At 40.5% G+C, this 25,550-nt stretch overlaps 1 protein-coding gene across 2 annotated transcripts in view; it reads right to left on the reverse strand.

Moving 5' to 3' along the window:
* The window catches only part of ntrk3b (neurotrophic tyrosine kinase, receptor, type 3b), a 204,773-nt gene that overhangs the window by 162,873 nt on the left and 16,350 nt on the right, over positions 1–25,550 (reverse strand). For both annotated transcript variants that reach the window (XM_028586046.1, XM_028586038.1), the window contains exons 2-3: positions 4,070–4,144; positions 425–496 (exon numbers count right to left, since the gene is read on the reverse strand). In XM_028586046.1, the coding sequence (XP_028441847.1) occupies positions 425–496; positions 4,070–4,144 (147 nt within the window). The remainder of the gene's footprint in view (positions 1–424; positions 497–4,069; positions 4,145–25,550) is intronic.

Consider the following 25,550-nt stretch of genomic DNA (forward strand, 5'->3'; position numbering starts at 1 on the left):
TGGAAAATTGGAGAATAACAGGCTGTCATACGGTGACACATCAGCCTTTGTTAAAGAAATTACTTTGCTCTTCGCACAGCTCTCTGATGCTCGGCCTCCTGGACAAATTGTCCATTTGGTGAGTGCAGACTAAATGGAACTGCATCTTTGGCATGTTGCTCTACCAAAGCACAAAGAACCGGGGCAAATAGGAATCCAATTATCCAAGGCAAATAATGAAGGTTTCATTTAAGATGTGCGGCTATTGCGGCAGTAATGGCAGCGCCACAATCATCCTGAAGCTACTCTGTATCAACTGCATCATCTTCTGCTCAACACTAACTCATCTATAGCCATATGCCACAAGCTGTCAAGCATTAAAGATCATAACACATGTTTTGAAGGCACGGGAAACATGGTTGTCAAAGATAGAATATTTACTCACATGTAGCGTATGTGTGGATTCTGAGCGAACGCTCGAGCCTGGATCACCCTCAGGTTGCAATTCATGATAGTTCTGAAATGGGAGAAAATAATAAAATACAGATGAAACAACCTAAACAAAGACATGTCTTTTCTTCTCAGTGTGGGCACATACAAACACATGCACACAGCACCAGTGTTATGATCACCATGCATCAAGGCCGTTTGACTTATTTTGCCATTTCCCTTCCTTGTTATTGCTGCATTTCATTGTGCCTCTCTGCTCCACATTTTGCTCGTTTTTTCCCACATTTTAAAAAACAAATATTGAATCGTTTTAACATTTTAGTCATAGTGGTGTCCAAGTTTGTTTCATTATGTGTCTTTTCCCCTTTTGAAAATGTTTTGGCATTTGAATAAAACGGCAAATAAACTGTTTTTTAATGCACAAAATGGTGGTCTTATAGTGCATTTCAAGCTATTTTTACATATTTTCACATCTGCTGCAGCAGTCCACTGTAACAAATCTGTGTCTATTCCAATTATTTCTACTTTGATCTGCATGTGTAACCCCTGCAGAGCTGGCACTGAAATGGAAATTCACTTTGAACAACCTTTTGATGAAAGATTTGTGAACTTGTGTCTCTTTACTGTAAAGCGAGTGAAACCTCGGATTAGAGCATGCATTCTAACACATTTCCACAGCGTTGTATGTATAGTGAAATAACTGTGAACATTAAACTAATCCTCATTTTGCTGGGGACCCCGTGGAATCCTCTCAAGGAGTCCTGGAATTCCCAGTGACCCAGTTCGGGTGACTGGGCTACAATAGTAATGACTTCTAATCTTGTAATCACAGATGTCTCTCTCCAAAAGAAGTCATTGACATCATCAGTGAGCGCCTCATAACGCAGTGTGCTGATTATATCCAGCTGTTACCTTCGAAAAGTCTGATCACACCGCTGTGGTGTTTGACTGGGATGTCGCCTTTCATCACCCAAAAGTTCTTTAAGGGTCCTTGAGAGGGTATTTGGGCCCTTGGAAACTTTCTGATGGGTTTCCCAGAATACTAACGAGAATAACTTCACCATTACTTCACTCCATAGAAATTAGCACAACAATTTGAAAGGATGACTGTTGAGCTTTGGTTATTATCCTTCGAGCAGTAATGACAATTATACTGAAGACAATCATCTCCGTAAACAGTGTGATGCTTGCTGCATTTAATGTGAGCTCTTAAACAAGTTTTAAAGATTTGGAGGCTGGACCAAAACACATTTTAGTAGTCATAAAACAGGACCTTTTTGATCTTTGTGTTATTAAGTTTTCCAAACCACAAAGAACCAATGAAAGGCCACAGCACTTCACCAAAACGTGTTTACTTGAAGGGTGCTTTTGAACTACCCTGTAAAATATTGGCCAGATAGAAAAAAGCCGACTGACTCGAGCATGAAATTGCTAACTGCCAACAGCTTTAAATAACAACACATTCTCACTCCCATTGCGTCAAAAAGCAAGCCTTGGTCAGATGCCTTTGGCGTTTGTTATCGATGCAAAAAGTCTCCTTTAGCGTCATATTTAGACGCGCTTGGTTGGGACTTTTGGCATCACTTCTCGACGCTCTGGTAGAGGACATACAATTAACTGACATGCGGCACAAGAAAGGGACAGTTAGGTTTATGTGGATTTTCGGCTTTCATACTACTCGCTACCATTCTCGCTCTTAATACTACGTTATTTTACAGCGCCGCGGTCGAGTTGCTGCTCTGCCCGGAAGCAAACGGTTTTTTTTGTGTTGGTATCCGATGCTGAGCGCCACTGACCAAGCATCTGTATTTTACGAGTTGGGAGTGAGAACGGGTAGAAAATAAAAGGCACACATTTTAGCACATGTTGGCACATTGATGCACCAAAACAACAGGGATGAGTTTGGTTATATTCTATATTTTTTATTGCAACAATTCCCATTAAAAGACTAAAAGTGGCAATGAACTGATCCCACTAACAACTACAGTATGTGCTGTTTAGCCAAAGTGTGATATACATGTACATGTCCAACAGCTATTCAAAATCAATGAGCCACATTGTTGCAATGGGTGACATGTTTATTGCCATGAAAATACACACACACTAAACTTGTTTGTGATTCAATCCCACATACACCGTCATACTCACTAGTGCAACAAGTATTAGTCCGTAGCTGAAAATAGTCCCAAACAAATGCACTATTTACCCCTCTTTAAAAAATATTTTTCCCAAAATTGCAGTGCCCAGCTGTATTACAAAATTATTTAATCTTTTTTAAATGAAAGTATACATTTGTGACCCATTTTCAAAGATGCATGTCCCCATTAGGAACCAATGGGCCTTGGGTTGAGTGCTGCAGAAAGGCCAGTGAAGTCAGAAAGATTTGAGACATGGACTTTTGGTCTTTTCATGGAATTTGTAGATAACAAAAGTATACAATATCCCCAAGCTTGTCTTTTAAGGTTTTTAATGTTCCATCTGTAGAACAGTGAAGATAAGCTACTCTAGTCCTTATAGAATATAAAAAATAAAGTTGAGGAATGCAGTCAGGTCTTATTCAGGAGATGAACTGTACAGTTTATAAAATATTCAATAAGTCAAATGTTTATTTTAATGAATTATTGCATCCTTTTTCATTTGATTCATATAAAGATGAATGAGGGACAATGTAAAATGAGGTGATGGAAGGTATCTTAGGGACTTCTTCTCACTCATCCCTCCACACTGTGAACCGCCCCACAAGGCTGCATCACACAAGCTAACAGCCTTCCCTAGGAAGGCCCAACTCCAGCCAGGGAGGAGCCAGCGTCCCCAGACAAGGCAGCAGGAGAGAGTTGGTGGTAATGAGAAAAATGCTAATTTAGTTGTGGAGATATTGCACTTGGCCTCCCTGATGAGGGATCAAGGGGATCAGGGGAGAGGCCAGCTCTGACTTTGGAGGGCAAAGGAGAATACGGTTCTCTGCAGAGAAAAAGAAAAAAAAATGAATAGGAAGAGGAGGTCAGGCGGCAGCGGATGAGGGAGGAGTGGCGGGCTGAGAGGAATGTAAAGGATGTGGCCTTATAGTGTAAGGCAAAGGAAAGGAGCGTAACATTGCTTTAAGAAGTGAAGAGATGAGAAAAAAAATTACAACGCTACAGCAGGGACCCCTAATTCAATTTTCCCTGCTGCTTTTTAGCATTATTTGATCAGTGGCTAAGCAAAGCGAAGAGGATGTTCCACCGGCGTGACTGTCGAGAATTAAAAGCCTGTTTAAACATCAGCTTGTGTTAGGATCAGAAACACACCCTTCACTCCCTCTTCTCTCTTTCACTGCCTGACTAACACCTTGTCATCTCCTCTGAGAATAAGCCGGGTTTGTGTCACATTCAGAAAAGTATCGGACAATAAATCCCGATGCCTTGCCGGTGACGCCACATCGGCAGCCACTTGTGTTTCGAAGCTAAATTACTGCTCTCATCTCAAGGAGAAAACCATTGGCCTCTCTGCAGTTAACAGGCAGGCAACCTGATGGAAAACAGGGATTAACAGCGGTACAGGTCCCACTGTCCTTTTCCATATCTGCAACACAGTGGGACTGCAATACAGTGAAGTGTCTCTATCATCGGCCTCCCCCCCCCTCCAGATAATCAACACTCACAGCCTCTGTAGTCCAGTGTAGAGCTCCATATCGACGTCTCTCAGAGTCTGCAATCCCGTCCAGTTCTCTATGTGTCTGTAAACAGAGAGAAAGAGAATGACAAATGACAGGTTCCTGTCTATCTGAGGCGAAAGGAAAAACACACAAGGAGCTATGACAGGAGAAAGTAAGTCCCAAGTTACAGAACAACTGGCTATGTGTTGTCAACGTTTTTTGAATCCATAGTCATTTAAATTGCAATTATTGGAACAGTTCTGACAGAGCGCTCTCTGCTGCCCTCTGATAGATTTAATTGCCAAGAGGCGGCTGCTGAAGCTTAATCTATGTGCGGGGGGGGGGGCAGACCAAATAAATACTGTAGATGACTTTACTTCTTCCAATATCTCTAGACTCCCAGGGGAAACTATTTTCTGTGTGGTGGGATGCTGGTGCCTTTAAATTAGCTTCAGGACAAAGAGAGCATTTGTAAATGATTTGTTTGTTATGGTTTTGGAAATGAAATAGGCAACACACGTAGGGCACACCGGTTTCAATTAAGCCGGGGAAATGAGGAGATGTAGCGGTAGACATGACAAAGGCTTCATTGCTTTGTTTTGGATAGAGGTAAAAATCATTAAACACTAAAAGGAACTTTATCCTAAATGTTAAATTTAAAATTAATATGATGAACACAACAATCAGTGATACACATACATATTTTTGATTGGCACTTTGCTACAGCAAAATAGATATAGAGACACATAAATAAATATACATATATACATGCACATATACACATACACCGATCTTGTAGCCTACGGTAAGCCCAAGATTTGCATTGCCCTCACATTTCATCGTTCAGAATGAGTTCTGCGATCAGATCCGTTTGCAGTTTGTATTTTATGACAACAGCAGGAAAATAACATTACTGCAATTGGTTTCTGGCAAACTTGCTCCTGTACCATTATATCTGTTGGCTCTAGTGCATCTGGTGTACCATGATGAGGCAGCTTCTGAGACATTCTGTTTATTTGAGCACTGCACTCTGGGGTGCATCACCTGCTTGGGTGGAGAGGAGGATACAGGTCTGCCAAATGTAACCTGCACTGGTGGATCCCCGTTGTGCATGACTTTACTGTTGGCAACTGTGTTGCCAATGTTTTTATGAAGGCTGGTGGGAGCAGTTAGCAGTACGAGAACATGAGTGATGCTGTTTCAGGGTGTTTTTTTCAGTAGATGAGTCTTAAAATATATGATTACAGAATACCAGCAATTCAGATTGTAATGTGAGTGGAGTCACAGGAAATTGAGCTCAGATTTGCCAAATGGTTTGGGACATAAAAACTCAGTGAAGCAGTGACTGAGACCGTTTACCGCTGATCCACAATCGCTAGCATCAACATTTTGTAAACAAAATGCACCTGTTTACCACCGTTTCCAGGAAGCACCATTGCCATCCATTTTGGCCCCATTTACATTTGTCATTTCAAGCATCTCGTATCCAGATAGAATGTATATAAAATAGACACATACATATATATGCGTTTCAATCAGTCAGATCACTGATCTAATTGCAATCCGGTTATACCAGGCCACATGGAAATCAATGGCAGCTCTACTCCAGTCCACAGGGTGATGGTAATGCATCTAAAGCTATCTGATTAAAAAAAACACAAGAAGAAGAATAACTTTCGCACTTTAGCAGTAGGCTATAGTATAAGTGGTTAGCAATAACAGCTAGCTCGCTAACAACTATCCAAACACAAACACATGGATGAATTGCTTTTATGAACTAGGAGCAAGACCAAAGTTGTATTGTCTTTCACGTTGCACTCTCACTCACACAGATCATTCAACGGTCAAACAGATCAGGGATCAGATAAATGCTACAGCTCAGTGCTGTTTTTGTTGCATGTATTTTTAACATCTAGCCAAAATGCATCTACAATCAGATTTGCATCCGTTTGAATGCTTGGATGAATTATGTTTAACTTTTTTAATATATATTTCATATAGGATAGCTATCTGATCTGCCCAACATGCATGTGTTTATTAGAACTAGAACAAGTCAGCTGAGCTACATAAATACAAAGGTGACAAACTTTTAAATCTGTGTTGTTGGCAATAGTATGAAATGTAAGATTTGGGGCAGTTATTGGGGGCTTTTAAACACTGCCAACATTACCACTGTTTCATAAGCCCATTCAAACTGTAGGTAGTCACTTATTCACAGAGAAAATCCTACAAACAATCATACAAAACTGTGAAGGCACTAAAAGGCTACCGCCACATGAAGGCAAAATGTGTGTGTGCGTCTGCAAATTTGAAAGTAAGTGTGGCTGAAAACGTGGCAGCTGTACTGTAAGTGCTTCACGCCGACAGAGTAACATTGCTGACGTTGAGATTAGTGTTGAACTGAAAGTAGCTGATTGTGAAGGCAGGGAGCTGAGTCATTAATGTGACCTGCAAGCAGACATGGCGGATTCCCCTTCGCAATTTTGCTTACTCACTGTGATGTTATGTTACCCAAGCGACGGGAGAGCGGGCAGGTCTCATGTGCTATTAGGTAAGGTTGAGGTCTTTCAAAAGACTGACAACATGGGTGAGGTTATATTCCAAAATTCTAAAAAGTCCAAATCATGTAGCTTTTAGTGTTGGTGTTTTATGTTAAACATTTCCAGGTGGGCAAAACAAATACATCTCTCTGTTGATGAATCATTTGAAGACTGCAGAAGAGCCTTACTACAGTCAACTGTAATAAATATCCAGTCAATTAACTTAAACTTCCACTGCATATGCCTTTAACAGTGGGTGAAATGACATGTTTAAAACTTTGGCTTTACAGAATTAATTTTTTTTTTTAAATTTATTCTAACAACATCATTGTACCTTTTCAGGTCAAAGAAGACATGCAACACAAAAACTCAAGTCACAGAAAAGAGAAAAAGAGAAAGGCAACTAGAGCTAACTTACAGCAAGAGTCTGCACTTCATTCAACCAACCCATCTTGCTGCAGATCAAAGATACAGCACGGCTGAATCTTTGGCAATTATCCAACAAGGACCAAACACATGTCTGGCCAGCCTCTAAACCATGTTGCACCTCTAATACAGACATTTCTAAATAAAAGTACTGAACCAAACGTTATCATTGAAGTGACAAGACAAACCACAAGATAATAGGGTCACAGAATTGTAAGTGGAGTAAAAACAACAACAGCTACATAAGTTTGGTTTTAAAACTCCAAAACTCTCTTTTATTGAATATCTTTAAAAAAAAAAAACTCTAATGCTAAAATCTTAGCATCTGAAAATAAGACCGCTTCTTTCCATTTCCTAAGGAACTTAGTGGCCAAGATTGACGTATCTTTATCTTGGGACCAAAGAGGGGTAATATTTAGCAACTGAAAATTTTTATAGTTTTTCAATAAGGGGAGTTTTTAAGTTTTGGGCAAGACAACTGAGGTGAAAGCAAAGCCTTTTTTTGTTATCCATCATGTACTGATGATTGCCAAATAATAAACAGCTGAGCACTTTCCTGTCATATTTAAAGAGCTTATACACACTGGACCTTGTTCAGATCTTAGCAGTTTATATTCACACTTCATATACTTTTATTATATTCGCACTCTAGTTGACCGTTTTATATAATTTCTATCTTCATTATAGACATTTTATCAGGAATTTCACATCTACAATGATTAAATACACAAGGCAATATGACCGGCTTGCATCAGTGGGACATCATTTCAACAATATTGTATTCCCTTGTGAGATACTGATGCAATATTGTGATGGGAAAAAAAAGTATAATTTATGTGAGCACAACATGTTTTCATTTGCAGCACCACTTTATGCTCTGTGATCGAATTTAGCACTATCCCAATTGTCATCAGGCTGCTGTCAACAAACAGCAGAGAGGAAGCAGGGAACAACCTCCCTGCGGACCTGAGCATGGTGTGTGCTCAGAACCTCTGATTGTCCGCGGCACATTGAATATGCATGTGGATTAGACTGCTGTGAAAAGATGGATATGAATAACAAAGATGCCATGATTATACGGGCATTTAATCACTGTCCTGTTATTCCCACATCCTCGGAGGATGCACAAATAAAATTGTTCAAAAATAAAAATCAACATAATTCCAAAAGTAATGGAGATGCTAAAATGTTACATCTCAGGCATTCAAGTAGACTCTCTCAGCCAGACTTAAAATGAGTCTATTTAAATCGCTGCTTTGTCTAAATGAATATTGCACAGAAAAAGGGAGATTTGAGCAATGGAGATGTGAGGTTTCTTACTTGCAACGCGATTAGAATGAAAGTCTGCCTCTCTCATTTCTGCCTCTTCTTCTCTCGTATCTCTCTTTAATTATTGGTTCTCTGTACATCTGTACAGTATTTTATAACGGCTCTGTTTTCGTAAAGGGCTTTCTAAATAAATTTGCCTTGAAAGGACTTGATTAATAACTTGTAAGCACAAAGGAAATGAGCAGGATACTATCAAAACAAATTGCACGGGCAGATCTACCAGCTTGCTGTCTAACGTACAAGACTATGAAATTACAGCCATCTTCCATCTGCTTTAGAAAATGGCCTCCAACCAAGTACAATCTGAACTGGGTGGCAGGGTGGTTCAGTGCTTGAGGAGAACACCCTGGAACCAAACAGTAACAGATTCGGTCTCAGCTACAGCCATCTGTTGTGTTGAAGCAGCCCTGGGCAACCCACTGAACCCCTACCTGCTATCTTGTTCTGAGCTCCTGTGAATATGAAAAAAGGAACAGTTTTTCATGTCTTAATAGGTAGAAACAACAAATAACAGTGCAAAGACAGAATTCAAAAGAAGAGATAACAATCCGAGCACTACAAACTGGATAGCTCTGGATTAAAAGCCAATGAAAAGCTCTCTGTTCTCCTTTAGCAACTGCTATTGATGTATGGAAGTGTATTAGTGACAAAACTATTGAGCGAGCACAGAACAAATCTGAACCGTAATGTGCTATTCAGAATGAGAGGGGACCACAGGAAGGATTTTTTTTAGCAAAGATTGGGACTTTGTTTGCTTGGTACTGTCTATGTACATTCTCTCACACTGGCTATTTGTAACACAACCCAGTCTCACGGCAGTTCGTGAAATGGTCACGTTATTTAATCTATTGATTCGTGTACACGGACACGTTTATCTTGTTTTTCGTGGTGGTCAGCACGTTTTTTAAACTAATGTATTTCAATGGGAAGCATCTTTTGTGATCACAGCATGACTACAGTAGCGAGTAGTATGAAATGCCGAAAATCCGCACAGGGAGGTTGGTTGGGGTGGTGGATGGGTTAAACAACACAGGACTTTCACCCCAGAGACCGGGGATCATGGCTTGCGTGTGACGTTTCCTTTCCCCGTTGTTCTTTTCCTTAACACAACCTCCGTATAGATGCTTCCAATTACGTGCTGACCACTACGAAAAAAACAAGATAAACGTGTCTGTGTACACAAATCAATAGATAAAAAATTACATGACCATTTCACGAACTGCTGTGAGACCGTGTTGGTTAACACAAACTGAGAGCAGAGCAAACTCCATTGGAACTGTCGGGGAAGTAAAGTACCACCCTGTTAGTGCCAGGATGTGGTATGCTCCATCAGCATGTCCATTTTTTATATTTAACTGTGGAAAATGTGGTACCCCAACACATATGGGTATGTCCTGTTAAAGTGATGATTCGGAGTAATTTCACCCTAGGGTCCTTTGCACCATGACCTCGAGCCAAACACTCCCCCAGAAGCTTTTTTTCACCTGGGTCTAACATTGGGAGAGTTAGTGTTATCAGCTGAATAGCTTAGCGCAGGGGCTAATGGATCCAGGCTTGTATCTCGTAAGTTACCTCACTAATACTGCCCGAAATGATACCAAACATCTACAGTAGTACAAATAAGTTATGCATTCATAAAACGATGGATTGGAAAGTTTGTAAGTACACCAGAAGTTTATGTAAATAACACTTGCCTGCTGGCTTCTGCGCTCTGCTGTTGTTGTTGCTGCTGTAAGACGAGTGCTTAGGGCCGTCTACAAATTACAACACCAAAAAGAGATACAACAAAAATATTTTTTAATTTAATTTTTTTTTTTTTAAAGTAAGTGCTGTAGTATAACTAGCAGGAGAGAAGTAATAATTGAGCTAAGTTTGGAGACATTACCTTATTTAATCATTAAATTAATAAATATTTTTGTTATATCTCTTTTCGGTGTTGTAATTTGTAGACGGCCCTAAGCACTCGTCTTACTGCACTTAGCAGCAGCAGCTAGTAGAAGAGAGCAGGCAAGTGTTCATAAACTTCTGGTGTACTTACAAACTTTCCAATCCATAGTTTTATGAGTGCATAACCTATTTGTACTACTGTAGACATTTGGTATCATTAGTGGGGTAACTTACGAGATACAAACGTGGGTCCATTAGCCCCTGCGCTAAGCTATTCAGCTGATAACGCTACTCTGAGCTAACTCTCCCAATGTTCGACCCAGGTGAAAAAAGCTTCTGGGGGGGTGTTTGGCTCGAGGTCATGGTGCAAAGGACCCTAGGGTGAAATTACTTCAAACCATCACTTTAAAGCAGTAATAATTGATTTATTGTGGCCACTTGGGGCAGCAGAACAAGCTATAAATACTTTGTACAACTGACGTATTAACTTTAAAATGTATATGGGGACCGTTTAAGCAAACCGTTGCTTATACACGTCAGAAAGTCATCACACCTGCAAACTGTAAGCAACATTAGCATTCATTTGGAGTCATGCTTCTGGCCACCTGTTAAATGTAAGTCCAATATGTACTCTTAGCCTCTACCAACTCTTGAGGGAAATATCTTTATCTTAAGTGACTCAATGTTCTACTATGTGCAATTTTGTCTACTATTTGTTTCTCATTCCCAACTAGTCAACATACTGACGCCAGTTCAGTGGCCCTCAGCGTCAAATATCAACCCACAATCCACCTTGCCACATCTGTATAGGACGCACCGGGTAGAGCAGATGCTCGACCCCGGTGCTGTGAGATGACATGGTATTAAGAGCGAGGGAGAAGCGTAGGGAGAAGTATTAAAAACCGATCCACGTAAGGAAGAAGGTTTGGATGATGGATGGGTCAAACAACATAGGACTTTCACTCAGGAGACCGGGCTTTGTGTTCTGTGTGTTTAAACGTACATCGTGACAAGTTAGGAGTGAGAATGCGTTGCTTTTTTTTTTTTGTCAAGAACAGCTGCCTTATGCGGCTAGAAACAAGATTTATGAATGCAGTGAGACCAAAACAGCAAAGTTCTGGGCCCTGAGGTCAAAACAATGAGCTGAAAGACGCTGGAACAATTTGTAGAACTGAGTAGCGTCTCCCTTCACATTATCTATAGCCATTTAATCAATTGTTGATTTAAATAAATGATCAGTGCAGCTTTAAATCTGCTTTGGGCTCACATAGTAGTTTTGTCATTGATAAGCTTCTGTATCTTAGGACATTGTCTAGCCAGTTGCAAACAGTAGGAAAGCATGGTTTGAATGGGCAACCAATGCGACCTCAGTCTGTCTTGAATAAGGTTAGAAAGAGGTGATTAGCTTGTGAGCCATGCCTGTGACATGAAGATGTGTATTGTGCTGTGATGAATATGATATGATTTTGATGCTACACTAGCAATACACCAATCCCTCAGCTTAAATATGTGGTAATACAAGAACAAGATACATGAGGCTCCCAGTAGCACAAACACCATGTCTGTTCTGTTTCTTGGTAATCTCCTCTGATTCTGCCCATTGTTTCCAATACCGCTGTCTGCCTGTGATTTACGACTTTGTTGGGATGATCTACAACGATCGCACCATCGCCTTAATGGGAAAATGTTTAATAAAATAGAATGTCTCTGGTGTGTTTCTAGGATATTGATCTACATTCTGCATCCCTCTCAGTTTTATAGAGGCAGAGCAGCAGTCTTCTACAGCCCAAACACTTCAGGGTGGGGATGTGGTGGTGAAGTAGCACTCATCTAGATTAAAGCACACGCCTTACATCAATCAGATAACCTGTTTTGTATTTTTTTTTTTTATCCTTGACTCATAAGTGTTTGCAAGCTGCATTGTTAACATGGAGCCTTGAGACGCTTTAAAAGGACACAGAGGAAGAGGCGATGATGAAAACCAGAGGAAAGGAAGCTATTTCCCTCAACATTTATTTGGCACTCAAAGCGTGTAAATAAAAATTAAGTATTAGGATCTCTCCGGTTTCTCACTGAGACAAACACACGCCTGTTACCTATATGCAAATGCAATCATACACACAGGCAGACAGATGTAGAGGCTTCCTTCCTAATGTATGAGCCTATGAAATTATATCCACCTTCCATCTGTTGGTCAGAATCTGATTCATGAAATGGCATCCAACCGTATTAATATACAAACCCAACTGGGGTGCACAGTGTACTTTCTTACACCTTTATTTCTCCATAGAGGGATGTTTGAGCCCCACCCTGCTTCATGTTTGTACAACTCCACACACAGTGATGGACACTGAGAAGCTTGACGGGAGGAGTCGGTGTGGACTGCCTTTCAAGTGTACGCTAATAGCTTTTGCTGTGCATACGAAGGCTGTGGTGGAGAAAGGCATCTATAACTCGTTTTCCTCTCTTATTTCGTCCCTGTGTGGGCCACGAGACATTAAATGAGCATGCAGGCATGCATTATCAGGGAGTCTTTCTTTGATGTATAAAGTTTAAAATTGTAAAATTATTCAGTGTTCATATTGGCAGATAGAAACATCATGGAGACAAATGGGCACACTGTTCTTCTCCGCTGCACTTTTACTGGAAAAATATGAAAACCGGGCAAATTGTGACAATTTGTCTCAATTACATTAACAGCAGAGACTGTGAGCTGGAGAATATGATATCGATATTAAAGTGACAGGCAAAATTGACCAAATTACAGCTATATTAAAAATTATTCTCCTGCATAGAAACAATGGATTCAGCACTAAGGATGGAGCCCAATTTTTCCAGCAACTGCATCTGAAAATCCATGGGGACAGATAAAATGGAGGGAGAGACAGAGAGTACAGATCAGTACAAAGCAAAATTAAAAAAAATAGCAGGAATGACATTTCAATTGATTGCTTCAGTTATCAGAGGTTTCCCAGGGACTGATCCTCTAGGGGAGGGATGGCCCGAAATATGGACTGACCAGCCAAATAGTTGCTTCTACTAAGTATTGGTCTCAGTGGACCTGGCCATGATTTGGGCTACAGCATTCTACGGCCAGTTTTAAGAGGACTGCAAAGACTGTGTAGGTAGTTATTGTGTACTGATGCCTACCTAAATATTCTCCATTGCCTTCAGACCCCTTAACTGTCTTGTCAATAACAGTCACACTGAGAATGCTGTAGTTGGTGATATCATCATACTTTTAGTCCTTATTCTCCAACATTCTTCAAATTAAACCTATTTTTCTTACGCTCGGTATAAAAGAGGATCATATTCTATTCCTGATTCTAATAATAATATTATTAGAGAATAGTATTGTTCCTAGTTATTAACTAAGTTGTTAAGCCATGAGAAACACATAAAGGGCCCTATTTTAACGATCTGAAGTTTCAAACGTGAAATGCAAGTAGCTTTGTGGGCGGATCTCGGCCGTTGTTGCTATGATACCGGCGGGATAAATGAGTCTTGCACCCGACGCAAATCTAAAATGGGTTGGTCTGAAGTAGCTAGGTGTGGTTTGGGCGTAACGTGCAATAAACCAATCAGAGCGTCATCTCACATTCCCTTTAAGAGCAGGCGCGCTTGTTGCATGGCGGATAGTATGTAGTAGTATTATGACGGCAGATTTGCCTGGCGCATGCCAGCGGGAGCTGTCCGGGATGCGGCAAAGTAATAAATGCCCGTCTTGATCGGATGGCAATGTTGCTGCGGCCTCTCGGGCGCATCTCCACAGTAGCCTATGGAGAGGATTGCTGCGGCCATGGAGCGTGGGCCTCCAAAACGCACCACCTGCACCTGTTGTGCCCCTTCCTCTTCCCCCCACTCCATCTCCGTCCATCCGCTCCACCAGGAGCGCATCGCCACTCCCGGACCAGATCCTGCTGGAGTGTCCAATCCCGCCGTAGTTCAGCCACAAAGAATCCTACGACTTCTTGAGGACTGTCCCAGTAAAGTGCCTCCTGACCTATCCAGACACCTGAAGCGCATTTTCAGTAATATTTTTCCTTGTAATTATGTATGGTTTGCAAAACTGGGAACTACTGCGTCCGTGTAGATGAGAGAAGCAAAGTGTATGCGCGTTTTGCGCATGCTACATTATGGCCAAGCATGTGCCCCTAAAATAGCATCTGAATACTGACTTTAGACTAGCGCCACTGACTTTAGACCAGGTTTTTTTTGGCGGATAGTGTTGACGAACTGACCGAAGAGCCGGTTAATTAACCCGACCCGTGTCACTGAACCGGGAGACTCGAATGCCATACGTCAATGAACCGACTCACTCCTGTTTTTTTTCTTTTACTTCATTTGTGCCGTTGTGTGCATGGATGTATGGTTGTGTGTAGCTGGTATTCTTCTGCTACTGTGTGTGTAGTAATCTAGCTCATTAGCGCCTCCACTGGAGTGGTGGTGGTAGAATCAATCAGGAAATGAGCTATCTAGACCGCACACCAGGCTACTAAACGAGACCGAATGTAACCGTGCAACCTGCCGGCCCGCTCGAGTCTAATGTAACCGTGCAACCGGCTGGTCCGCTCGAGTCTAATGTAATCAAGCGGGGTCTTGGTTCTCGGCAAGTTTGAGTTATCAAGCCTTGTTTCTGGTGCATCTTAGAGGATTGTGTTCACGGCAATTCACACATTATCGATGGGGAAGTACAGTACATCACATACAAATACACGTCATGTTATCTTGGTAGTTATGTTAAGTTAAATGTTAGAGAAGTGAATGTTGCTACGTGGTAGCTAGGCTAGGCTGTCACAAGGAGACCCAAGACCAGGCTACTGAACGAGACCGTAAGGACCGTAACCGAGGGTAGGCTACTGCACGAGTCTATATTCAAACGGGTGTCTAGGTTCTCGGCAAGTTTGACTTATCAACCAGAAGCCTTTATTTCTTGTGCATCTTAGATGATCGTGTACATACAAATTCATAGACTACATTATCGATGGATATCACATTCAAATGCACGTCATGTTATCTTAGGAGTTATGTTAAGTTAAATGTTTGTTACGTGATAGGTAGGCTGTCACCAGGAGAGGCTACTGAAAGAGACCGTAACCGTGCCTAATGCTTGAGTCATGTAATCAAACGGGTGTCTAGGTCCTCGGCAAGTTTGAGTTACCGATAGCAGAAGCCTTTATGTCTCGTGCATTTTAGAATTGTGTTCATTACATTACCAAGGGAAAAGTATGATATCACATACAAATACACATTATCTTGGTAGTTATGTTAAGTTAAATGTTAGAAGTGAATGTTGCTACATGGTAGTTAGACTGTCATAAGGAGACCGCCCACCGAATGTAACCGTGGCCAGTGCGTGAGTCTAGTGTCGGTCAGTATGAGTGTGTAAATACCAACTCACGTAAAAGAGTCGGTTGTCCCATCACTAGTGGCGGAATTGTTTTCTGAAACTGCAAAATAGCATCAGGGAACGTTTGCGCCTGAACACGCCTCCTCTTTTCGCTGAACCGCCCCCGGGAGCGCAAATACATTCCCTAATTTACCGATGTGCAGCTGTGGAGGGAAAAGTCCGCTGTGCGTCGGGTGCAAAATAGGAATGATACAGTACATGCGTCGGTGTACAAAGGCAATTGCGCTGAGTGCAACATAGGGCCCAAAGTCTAACAATGTTTGACCATTCATTTCGTTAAGAGGGCTTTGCATATACTAGACATAGCCTTAAGGCTATTGCAGTGTGTGTGTGTGTGTGTGTGTGTGTATCTGTGTCTTTGTGTGTGTGTGTGTGTGTGTGCGTGTAACAGCTAAACTACAGGATCTTGACTCCATTGTGTGAAAATATTTAACTATGAAACCCTGATACTTTATACTATAATAATTTATTTTCATATATATATATATATATATATATATATATATATATATATATATATATATATATATATATATATATATATATATATGTATAAATATATAGTCTCTAACTAAACTCAAAGTGCAGTTCTAAACAGTAAAATTAACTTTCAGCCAGTTTACCATTTAGTTCCCTTCCTGCATGAGTTGTGCTGCTCTGAAGCCATGCCAGAGCCATCAGCTCAGAGTGTTTTAACACTGCTAATATTACCAGCCATGATGCCGTCCCATGGCTGCCCCCAGACTGTTCTGTGTCACTGGTTTGCCGATCCAGCCCTGGGTGGAAACTACCTAAGCCTCTGAGTGTCAGTGTTCGCCACAGGCTCAGCCAATCCACAGCAGAGACTTGGCAGGGCTAAACGTCGTGGGAGCATTGGTCCATGCTCTGAAAGGTATCAACACTTCGCACATGACTAAGCTCAAGCCGTTCTGCCCAAAATGAAAATGACTATAATTAGTGTGCCATTTTGCCAAGTGTCATCAGGCTATGATCCTCTCCGGATTCAGCTCCATTCTGGAGTTACTCAGCAGTAGCTCAGAACGCTGGATCTGCACATCAACGGATGTCTCCTTCAACCCTGTACACCTCCATCTGTGCGGGATAATAAGCAAAGTACGTCAACACTGTCAACCCAAAGTTATCATTACACCATTAAATGCTCTGAATCTTAAAAATAGGCCATTTGAAAAGTGCAGTAGCCGCATGTAAATGCGTCATTCATAAATTAAAAAAATATATTTATAACATTTAGAGGAGTCAGTCTGCTTTGTTTTCCTGAACTCAAGAACTTAAAGCAGTAATAATTGATTTTTAGGCTACTTGGGGGGGCAGCAGAACCAGCTAATAGCACGTTAACAAGTTATCACTTTATGAAGCTGTTACATTAGCTAATAGTTGTCTATAAACACACACTAAGTTGTGTTTCTGGCAGCCTGGCAGATGCATCTCCAATATTTACAAGCTCTGTTTGGTCTCCACCAACTCCTGAGGGAAATATCTGGCTCCTTAGCTGCTAAATGCTCCACTATACTCCAACTGGTTGCTTACTTTGTCTGTTTGCAGTTTAGTGCTGAGCAGGTAGTTGAGTAGGTTTATCAAAGCTTTCTTGCTGAAAACAGCTATCTACTGCACCTAGAAACGTTGTGAGAATGGTGACAGTGAATCCAAAGAGTAGAGTTGTGAGTCATAAAACTAAAACAATGAGTCTAAAGACACTTAAATGCAGTTTAGAGCTGAGGGAAATTGCAGAGCTGGGTGGTAATTCTCTTTGGTTTTTGTCATAAGCAACTCTTTGCATGTATTCACTGAGCCATAAGTAGTCTAATGTAAATAAGATTGATTTGCACAGCAACTGCTATTTCTAACAAAAGAACACAAATTAATGTACTATTTCTGCTTATAAGCGTTTCATTCAGTTTTCATCAGTGGATATTTCATTTTGGAACTGATTGGCACATTTGAATCAAAACTTGAGTCAAAATAAAATACTTCGGAAACTATTTCAGGGACTGTCTGTCACCATGTGAACAAGGCAAATCGTAGATGAAACAAGTTCACAGCACAGCCTTTTTCTGTTTTTGTTTTCAACTGTTAGAAAAGGGAAGCTTAGAAAAATGAACCCATTAAAAAATGAACAAAACACTAAAAGGGAGGAGAAAATATAAAATGTAAGATGACATACAAAAAAATCACAATAATCCTAATCACAGCGAGGTTCAAGGTTATTCCACATGAGAAACTATAAAATGAAGAGCAGATCTTCCCATTCACTATGACAATAAAAACCTTAACATGATTCACAAGGCTTTGTGCTGCTGTCAGCAGTTATACCTCAACTCTTCTTAGAGCTCTACTGTCTTGCTGAGCATGATAATGTTTAATCAAATATGTGGTCCTATAGCACTGGATCTCTGCCAGAAAAGCCATAATGCATGCAAATGTGGCAGACCTTAAGCACACATATATACAGTCTACTTAATATACATCCCATCTGGAGACGTGCACAATTATTGGAATGGTATACATTGGATCTCGTTCAAACTTAGCATTCTCCGCACACATTAGACAAAATCTCAAAAAGGCAGACTATACAAGTAAAGTATATATGGTTATATTTCTGATTATACTATGGAAGGCAATGTACGCTGAGAAAAAGTAGAACAGGACAGGACAAGATAGGAGGATAGGATAGGATAGGAGATAAGATATAATAGAACATAGGATAACATAGAAATGGATAGGATAGGATTTATTAGAAGACATGGTAGGATTTGATACAAAAAGGACAGAATATAAAATAGAATAAGCTACAGGATGGGATAGAAAAGTATAAGATCAGGATACAATCTAAGATAGAACAGGAGATAGAAGTGGATAGAATAGATTCAAAATAAAGGATAGAATGGGCTACAGGATAGGATCCTATCCTAAGATGGGATAGGGTAGGATATAGGATTGGATAAAATGGTGAAGAATAAATAGGCTTTGGATAGGAAAGGAAATTACATAGGATAGGATATATATTTGAATGATATAGGAAAGAAAATAAGATCAATACAAAACTTTAGGGCAGGTAAAATAACATTGTATTGTAATTGAACAGAATAGTAAAGTAACAGGATAGACTGGGACAGGATCTGAATGCCACACATCTAATTGTTATCTCTCCTTTAGGATTGACTGATTACAGTGTGTCAGAGTAAATGGGGCAGTGTCTTCTCCTATTACCACTAATACTGGGGCTTTACAGGGTAGCACAGTTCCCCAGCTGTATTTACTGTATATACAAATGAAATGAATGTAGAAGCAACACATCTGATCATGTTACAATTAAAATTCTCTGATGACTGGCAGGGGTTTGATTTAAGATAACGATGAAACCAGCCACTGTGTGTGAGTAGATCAGTTTGTTGGTTGGTGGAGGTCCAGAAATCATCTTTTGAAGGCTATTGAAGTGGTAGACTAGGAACAATAATAGATGGCAAACTGTCATGGAATTCAAACACAGATGCTATCTAGAAGTTTAGAGTGGACAGACATATATTGGTCCTCTTCTATCGCTCCTTTGTGGAGAGCTTTTTAACTTTCTATTGCCTGGTATTTTTCATTGTTGGTGAATATTAAAAACAAACTGCGTAAGATAGTCAATATCTCCGGTACGATTGCTGAACAGCGAAATTGCATGACGATGACCTGTAAGTCCTGAGGGGCAAAGAGAGGGCAGGCGTTTATTAGAGAGGTAGTCTTGCATTGCCAGATCTTCACAGCACAGTGGAGTAAAGTCTGAAGGTCTGGCTACACCACACATACATTCTGGGATAGGAGAAAATAATGCTCTGGATTGTTTGGATTTCTTTAAACCAATCACAATGGTCCAGACGCAGCGACGGTGGCTGCTAAATATTCCCAGGAAGGAACTGGTTTTGGTGGAACATTTGCACCCGCAATAGAAAACACCACATACAATATTAAATAAAGTTAACTGTTGACACAATACAGTAACGTGAGATTTTAAATTTGCGGATACATGGTTAAACCTCATTGGCTCTTACCAGTGTATCGCCGTGTGTACTTTGTCCACAGCAAACTCACCAATCACTCCCAAAACTTCCCAGTTAAAGAGGAAATGCCGTAAACATTTTCTTTGTAAATCTTTACAATCATTTCCCCCAAAAACCAAGCAGGCCTGCTTTATTGCACAATCCAAATTTTCTTAAAAACTTGCCATTTTCAGCATGTAGCTTGCTAGCTCAAAGATTGTTGTTTACCAAAGCAAAGGGATTTTGAGAACGGCAACACACAGAGAGCGGAAGGTGAGTGACATCCCGTCAGGCAATTATCCTGGAAATGTACTTCCATTGATCCAAACCAGTAGAGATGTACCACATCCCCTATTTACTGATACGAGCTGTTACCATCAGGCTGACACTATGAGGCGCCATCCCTCCGAACCAACCGAACTTGCAGATCATATGTGCCTATACCACTATTGCACTGTCAAACAAGCTGGACCTATGTGTGTGAGAACAATACACCCTATAATATGTAGAGCACTTTAATAATAGTCGTGAATGTTTCTATAACACTGAGGTAGTCGGTTGTTTGGTGTCAGTGCTGTTGTTGTTGGTGGCATTATAGTTGTCAGTTTATTTATCTGCTGATTGCTGTATGGCACATGATACATTTCTCGAAAGGACAAATAAATATCCATCTATCTAAATAATGAGAGACAATTCTTTATGGTGTTAGTCATGGGATCTGCCACTGTGACATGATCCTCAACAATTTAAACAGCCCCCTGCAGATTTCCACCGTGTGCAACTGTCCTCTAGATCCTCCTCTTTCTGATTCACCTACTTATCTGCAGTCGATCTTTATGTTAACAAGACAGCCCATCCTACAGTACATTTGACCACCTTCCTGATGAAGTGGCTTTGAAAAACAATCCTGCCGGTTATCGTACCTTTGATGTCAAAACCTTTACTTTACTACAATGTAGAGAGGAAAGGAAAGGAGATGCTAAATGTCTCACACTGCAGGGAGAGAGAAAGTTAGAGGTAAAGAGAAAGAACGACTTGAAGGGGAGAGAGACATATTGTGCCGTGAGCTGCATTTAAGGGGCTTTGATACCAGATTACAATGCCATCTGTTGTGAATGGTGGTCATGCTGTACATGACAGGCAGCATATTTGATATGGGACGCGTACACCTCCTGCTGCAGCTCCTGTTCATCCTGGCCAATGCTGAATATAGACGCCTCTCTATCAAGGGACAGACTGTATACTCTGCTGAAACCTATAAATATCTTGGGACCATAGTGGATAACAAGCTCAAATTTACTTTCCACTCTGAAGCGTTATGCAAAAAAAGCTAGCAGCGCCTGTATTGCCTGAGGAAACTGTCCAAGTTTGATGTCAACAAGTCCCTCATGATTCTGTTCTACAGATCTTATATTGAATCTGTCCTGGCCCTTCTCTGCTGGTTCGGAAATCTTAACATCAAGTCCAAAACAGCACTAAACAGAGTTGTGAAGATGAGCAACAAGATATTGGGTGTCCAACAGTGCACATTTCAGACCTGTTCCATGGTCAGATAGTCAGGAAAGAATTTCAGTCACTGCCGTCTGACTCCCGTCCAAGATGTCCATCTGTAAGGAGCAACAGGTACCAGTACTCCTTTATACCTGCATCCATTTCCTTCATGAATAGGGTTCAGGAGAGGAGAGGAGTCTTCTTTGATCTCTTGGCTACCTCATTTCATCCTCTTTCTTTTCTTTCTTTCTTTACTCCTTGGTGGGTTATATATTCTAGTCTGTTGACTATGTGTTGAGGATGTCAGAAACGTTGATAAAAGGGTTGGTGATGTAATGTAATGGATGCTGATGTTGTTGACGATGGTCATTGCTGATTATAGTGTGTCAACTTTGTAGGCTGATATGCGCTTTTTCCGACCCTATGTAGGTTACTTTGACGCTGCTATCCATGCACCTTGTACTGGTATTTATTTGTCCCTGTACTGTTACGGTTGTGTCCCAGTTGGACTGTGTGTAGAACTTGTATGTATTTATGTGTCTTGTATGTGTTTATACTTGCTGCACACCTAATCGGCCTTCAGGGACACAAATAAAGTTGAAGTCTCTGAAGGCCAGTGGTCCACAGTGTGACAAAGTCAAGTCCTGGCAGAGACCACGGAGCTCGGCTTACAGCATGAGGAGTGGATTAAATGTTCTGCGCACGTCCTTCATGGAGCTAGTCTCTTCCAATTTCAGGATATGATAAATCTGCAGCTGAGGGGCATCTTTCCTGGAGAATTCAATTAGGTAAGAAAAGAGAAGAGGATCACAGTGATATTAGAGAGCTGATCGGAGAGCTCCTCAGCCCTCCCAGTAATGAACCGCTCCGTTCCTCCACCGTGACGAGATTGATTTGACTAGCCAGGCTCAGAGTTCATCCTCTTTTTAAAGTCACTCTTTAAAAGGCTGGGTGTCATTGTGGAGAGAAGAAGTTTGAATTTAGAATTGGATTGAAATATGAGTGACGGTTTGGATTGAGGGCCGGGGAGTGAAGTAAATGTACGCCCCAGACACCTGCCAACATGTCAAAATAACCTTTATGGAACTTTGTGATCTTTTCAAACTTGGCAAGACGTGACAGATCCTTTGGACTGATCGATAATTCTGCTCTGTTATCACTTCACATCTCGATTATCAGTTAAATGTACTCTGAATGGCCTAGAGTACATTTACAATAGTATAATAAGCCTTAATAGCATCTGATAAGAATCTCTATTTTGAGATTACGTGACAAAGGCACGCCAATTATTACAATTATGAAACAGAGGAATTACCGGGGTTAAATGTGTGTCTACTTCTTATCTCGGTTCATTTGATTCTGGACTTTGAGAATCTAGCTGAATATAGACAGCACCACATAGCATTTCAACAATAAATTATATTCAGAGTTGCCATAATATTGCTTTTTACTGCACAATTAAAATAAAGTAATCTTCTGTTGCCGAAGTCCCATTTTGATATAGGTTCTGGACACTTGGGGACTTAAAAGCTATGAGCAGCCTGCCACCTTCTTATCCAGGCAATCCCATCATCTGAAGAAGAAAAAAGTAATTACTGGGTTTAGGTTGGGATACACTCCACTGCACTCCATCGCAGCATTTTGGTCTGAATAAGGTCTGTCTCTATCTTCCAGTTTACAGTAAAAACTGACATTTAAAGATCTTTTCACTTCTCTGTTCATTTTTCATTTCTTTATCTGGCTGTTCTTTATCATCCATTTTTTCTAGATGCTCTGACCTCTGACCTCTTTATAACTGGCTGTTTGTTATGATCTGGAAAATGATGCTTGTTTCATTGTTGCTTTCTTAAAAACTCACTCAGCATAAAGCACAAGCTGCATGCCTAAAACATAATCGGGACTCTGATCTAACAACTTCACTGCTCAGTACTAGAATGAGACAGCCCAGTGAATTAATGATGAATGAATGTCTTATTTTTCCATCCAATGTTTATGTTTAGAGCCTACTTTTGCAGCCCAAAGTTATCCATGTATCCCTGAGGAGTATAAGTGATTCATTAAAATATCATAATTATTTTCCCCATCGCTTTGTAAGAGAAAAGTGAGCAAATTACTCTCTTAGACACTCTTAGCCTGAGATTTACAAGGTTCACAGAAGAAAAGTGGTTTATATCCTAGAACACAATATTGTTACTGCCAGTTTATACATACCTCCTCAGCAATTTTAAACTTGGTGCAGGAGCACACCCCGATATTCAATGATTACACACTGATGATTATAGTACTCATTGACTGCAAGGCATTGCAATAATTGGCTAAAATGCTAAAACGTGGTTAGAATGTTAATACTCATATGCATTTCATGGTTTCAGGAGCACCAATGACACACTTTACAGCCACTACTGCAGGTGCAGACAGGACATCTGGTGTAACAGGGCAGCACAGAGTCCTAGCACAGTGATACAGTATGAACAGATGCAGGAAATATGGGAAAGGACGCAAGAAATGGGATTCTGTATTACTGTGGCTAGTCTACTCCAGAAAGGTATGTGTGTGTTGAGGAGTTGTACATTCCGTACTCATCTAATGAGTCAACAGGTCTACTGGTTTGCTCTACATTGGTACATTCTTACAGCAGAAGTATTGAGCCCAAGATCACCCGGCACCAGCTGCAGTGGCTACAATAATATGAGCGATATAAATGATGATCTCCAAATTGCCAAATTATATGATCCAACCATATCGGTAGACAAAAATGTGGATATTGGATGATTCTGCAAAATATTTAATTCTGTGACCTTTTAAAAATTCTTTCTAAAGTATCTTTACATTACAAATCAAGCGTTAATTGCAGGTCTGTGACAAGAGGCAAACTGGTGCCCATCCACCAGACCCCAGCCCAAGCCACCCAAACTTCCACACCCTTACTTTCCACCTACACTGTATACTGTAGAGCACACACCTCCCTGAATTGGCACTCAATCATCCAATATGAATGATTCCTAGGAATTCAGGGCTGGTATGATATTAAAACATATCTGTCCGTATATTTTATTTCAGTCCACTATTGTCCAGATGGTGAAACAAGTCTGTCAGCTCTTGCTTTTGACACATTCTTTTCTCCTTGAAGTGAGACAATCTTCCCAACATATGGTCTGCATTTTGTATTATGTCAACTCTCACAAGGATCCTGGAGCATTGTGCTTAGAACCCTGTGCTCTGCTTCTTTTTGTTAAAAGTGTATTTTAACTGACTAAATTAAGGTGAGTAAAAAGGGCAAAGTGGAAGAGGATGTAGTTCAGGTAGAAGAAAAAAGTCTGAAGAGTTATTTCATGTGAGCGTTCACCTTCTTTAAAGAAGATATGTACATCAGTTAAATGAGTCATGGAACAGAAGGACAGAGTATAGGGTTTCTTCAACCACATCATTATTTGATATATGTGTATTAATATGTGGTTACTAACTATAACAAAAATGGAGAACACTGTTCCAAAATGATACACAGTGATATGACATAGCTAGAACCACAGGGGCAAACAGAATTGTTTTCCTGTGAATATCAGAAATAAGGCTTTAGGGAAATCAAAGCAAAAGGTTAAGCTGTATCACGTGTGTGACACTTTTCCACCTCAGTCCTTGCGCTAATTAGAGCTCGCGATAAATTAGCATTTCCATGTAGACGAAGGACTCTGACAGGAGGAATTTACACATGCAGCAATGGAACGAGGCTCGCAGCAGGAATTAGATTCAGCTGCGGTGATATTTAGCCAGGTGTCAAAATAACAGAATGCTATTTTTGCAAGAACACAGACATTGGTTAACAGGGTTGACAGTGAGTGAAGGTGTCCTGTTTCGGGGAGTAAAACACACCGAGATGTAGAAGGAGGGTGGAAAAAAAAACAGCATTATCATGTCCTTAAAACAAAGGATCAGAGAATTTTGGTGTTGACTGCAAATGGGCAATTAACAATTTATACAAGCATGCATGTTCTTTAACAAAATTATATTAAGTCTATCAGTGGACACAATTTGTTTTTACATTTTAACTTGTGGATTAATCCAACTGATGAGATAGATACTATAGAGAGGCTGGTAGGTGGACTTTTGAGCCTGGCCACGCTCGCTGTTTCCCCTTATTTTCAATCTTTATCTTTAAGCAGACCGGCTGCTGATGGTAGCTATATTACTTAAAAAATCAAGACTGGTACTGTATCAATCTTCTCATCAAACTCTTGGTAAGACAGCAAAGAAAAAATTTCCCAAAAGTTTGAGCTACTCCTTTAATTTAGTTTGACCAAGGGTTAAAACATTTGGAGTTTGTTTTTTCTCTAAATTAAATCGTATCTATGCCAGAAACGTAGAAA

The sequence above is a fragment of the Perca flavescens genome, chromosome 1, assembly GCF_004354835.1.
Source record: "Perca flavescens isolate YP-PL-M2 chromosome 1, PFLA_1.0, whole genome shotgun sequence".
Lineage (NCBI taxonomy): Eukaryota > Metazoa > Chordata > Actinopteri > Perciformes > Percidae > Perca > Perca flavescens.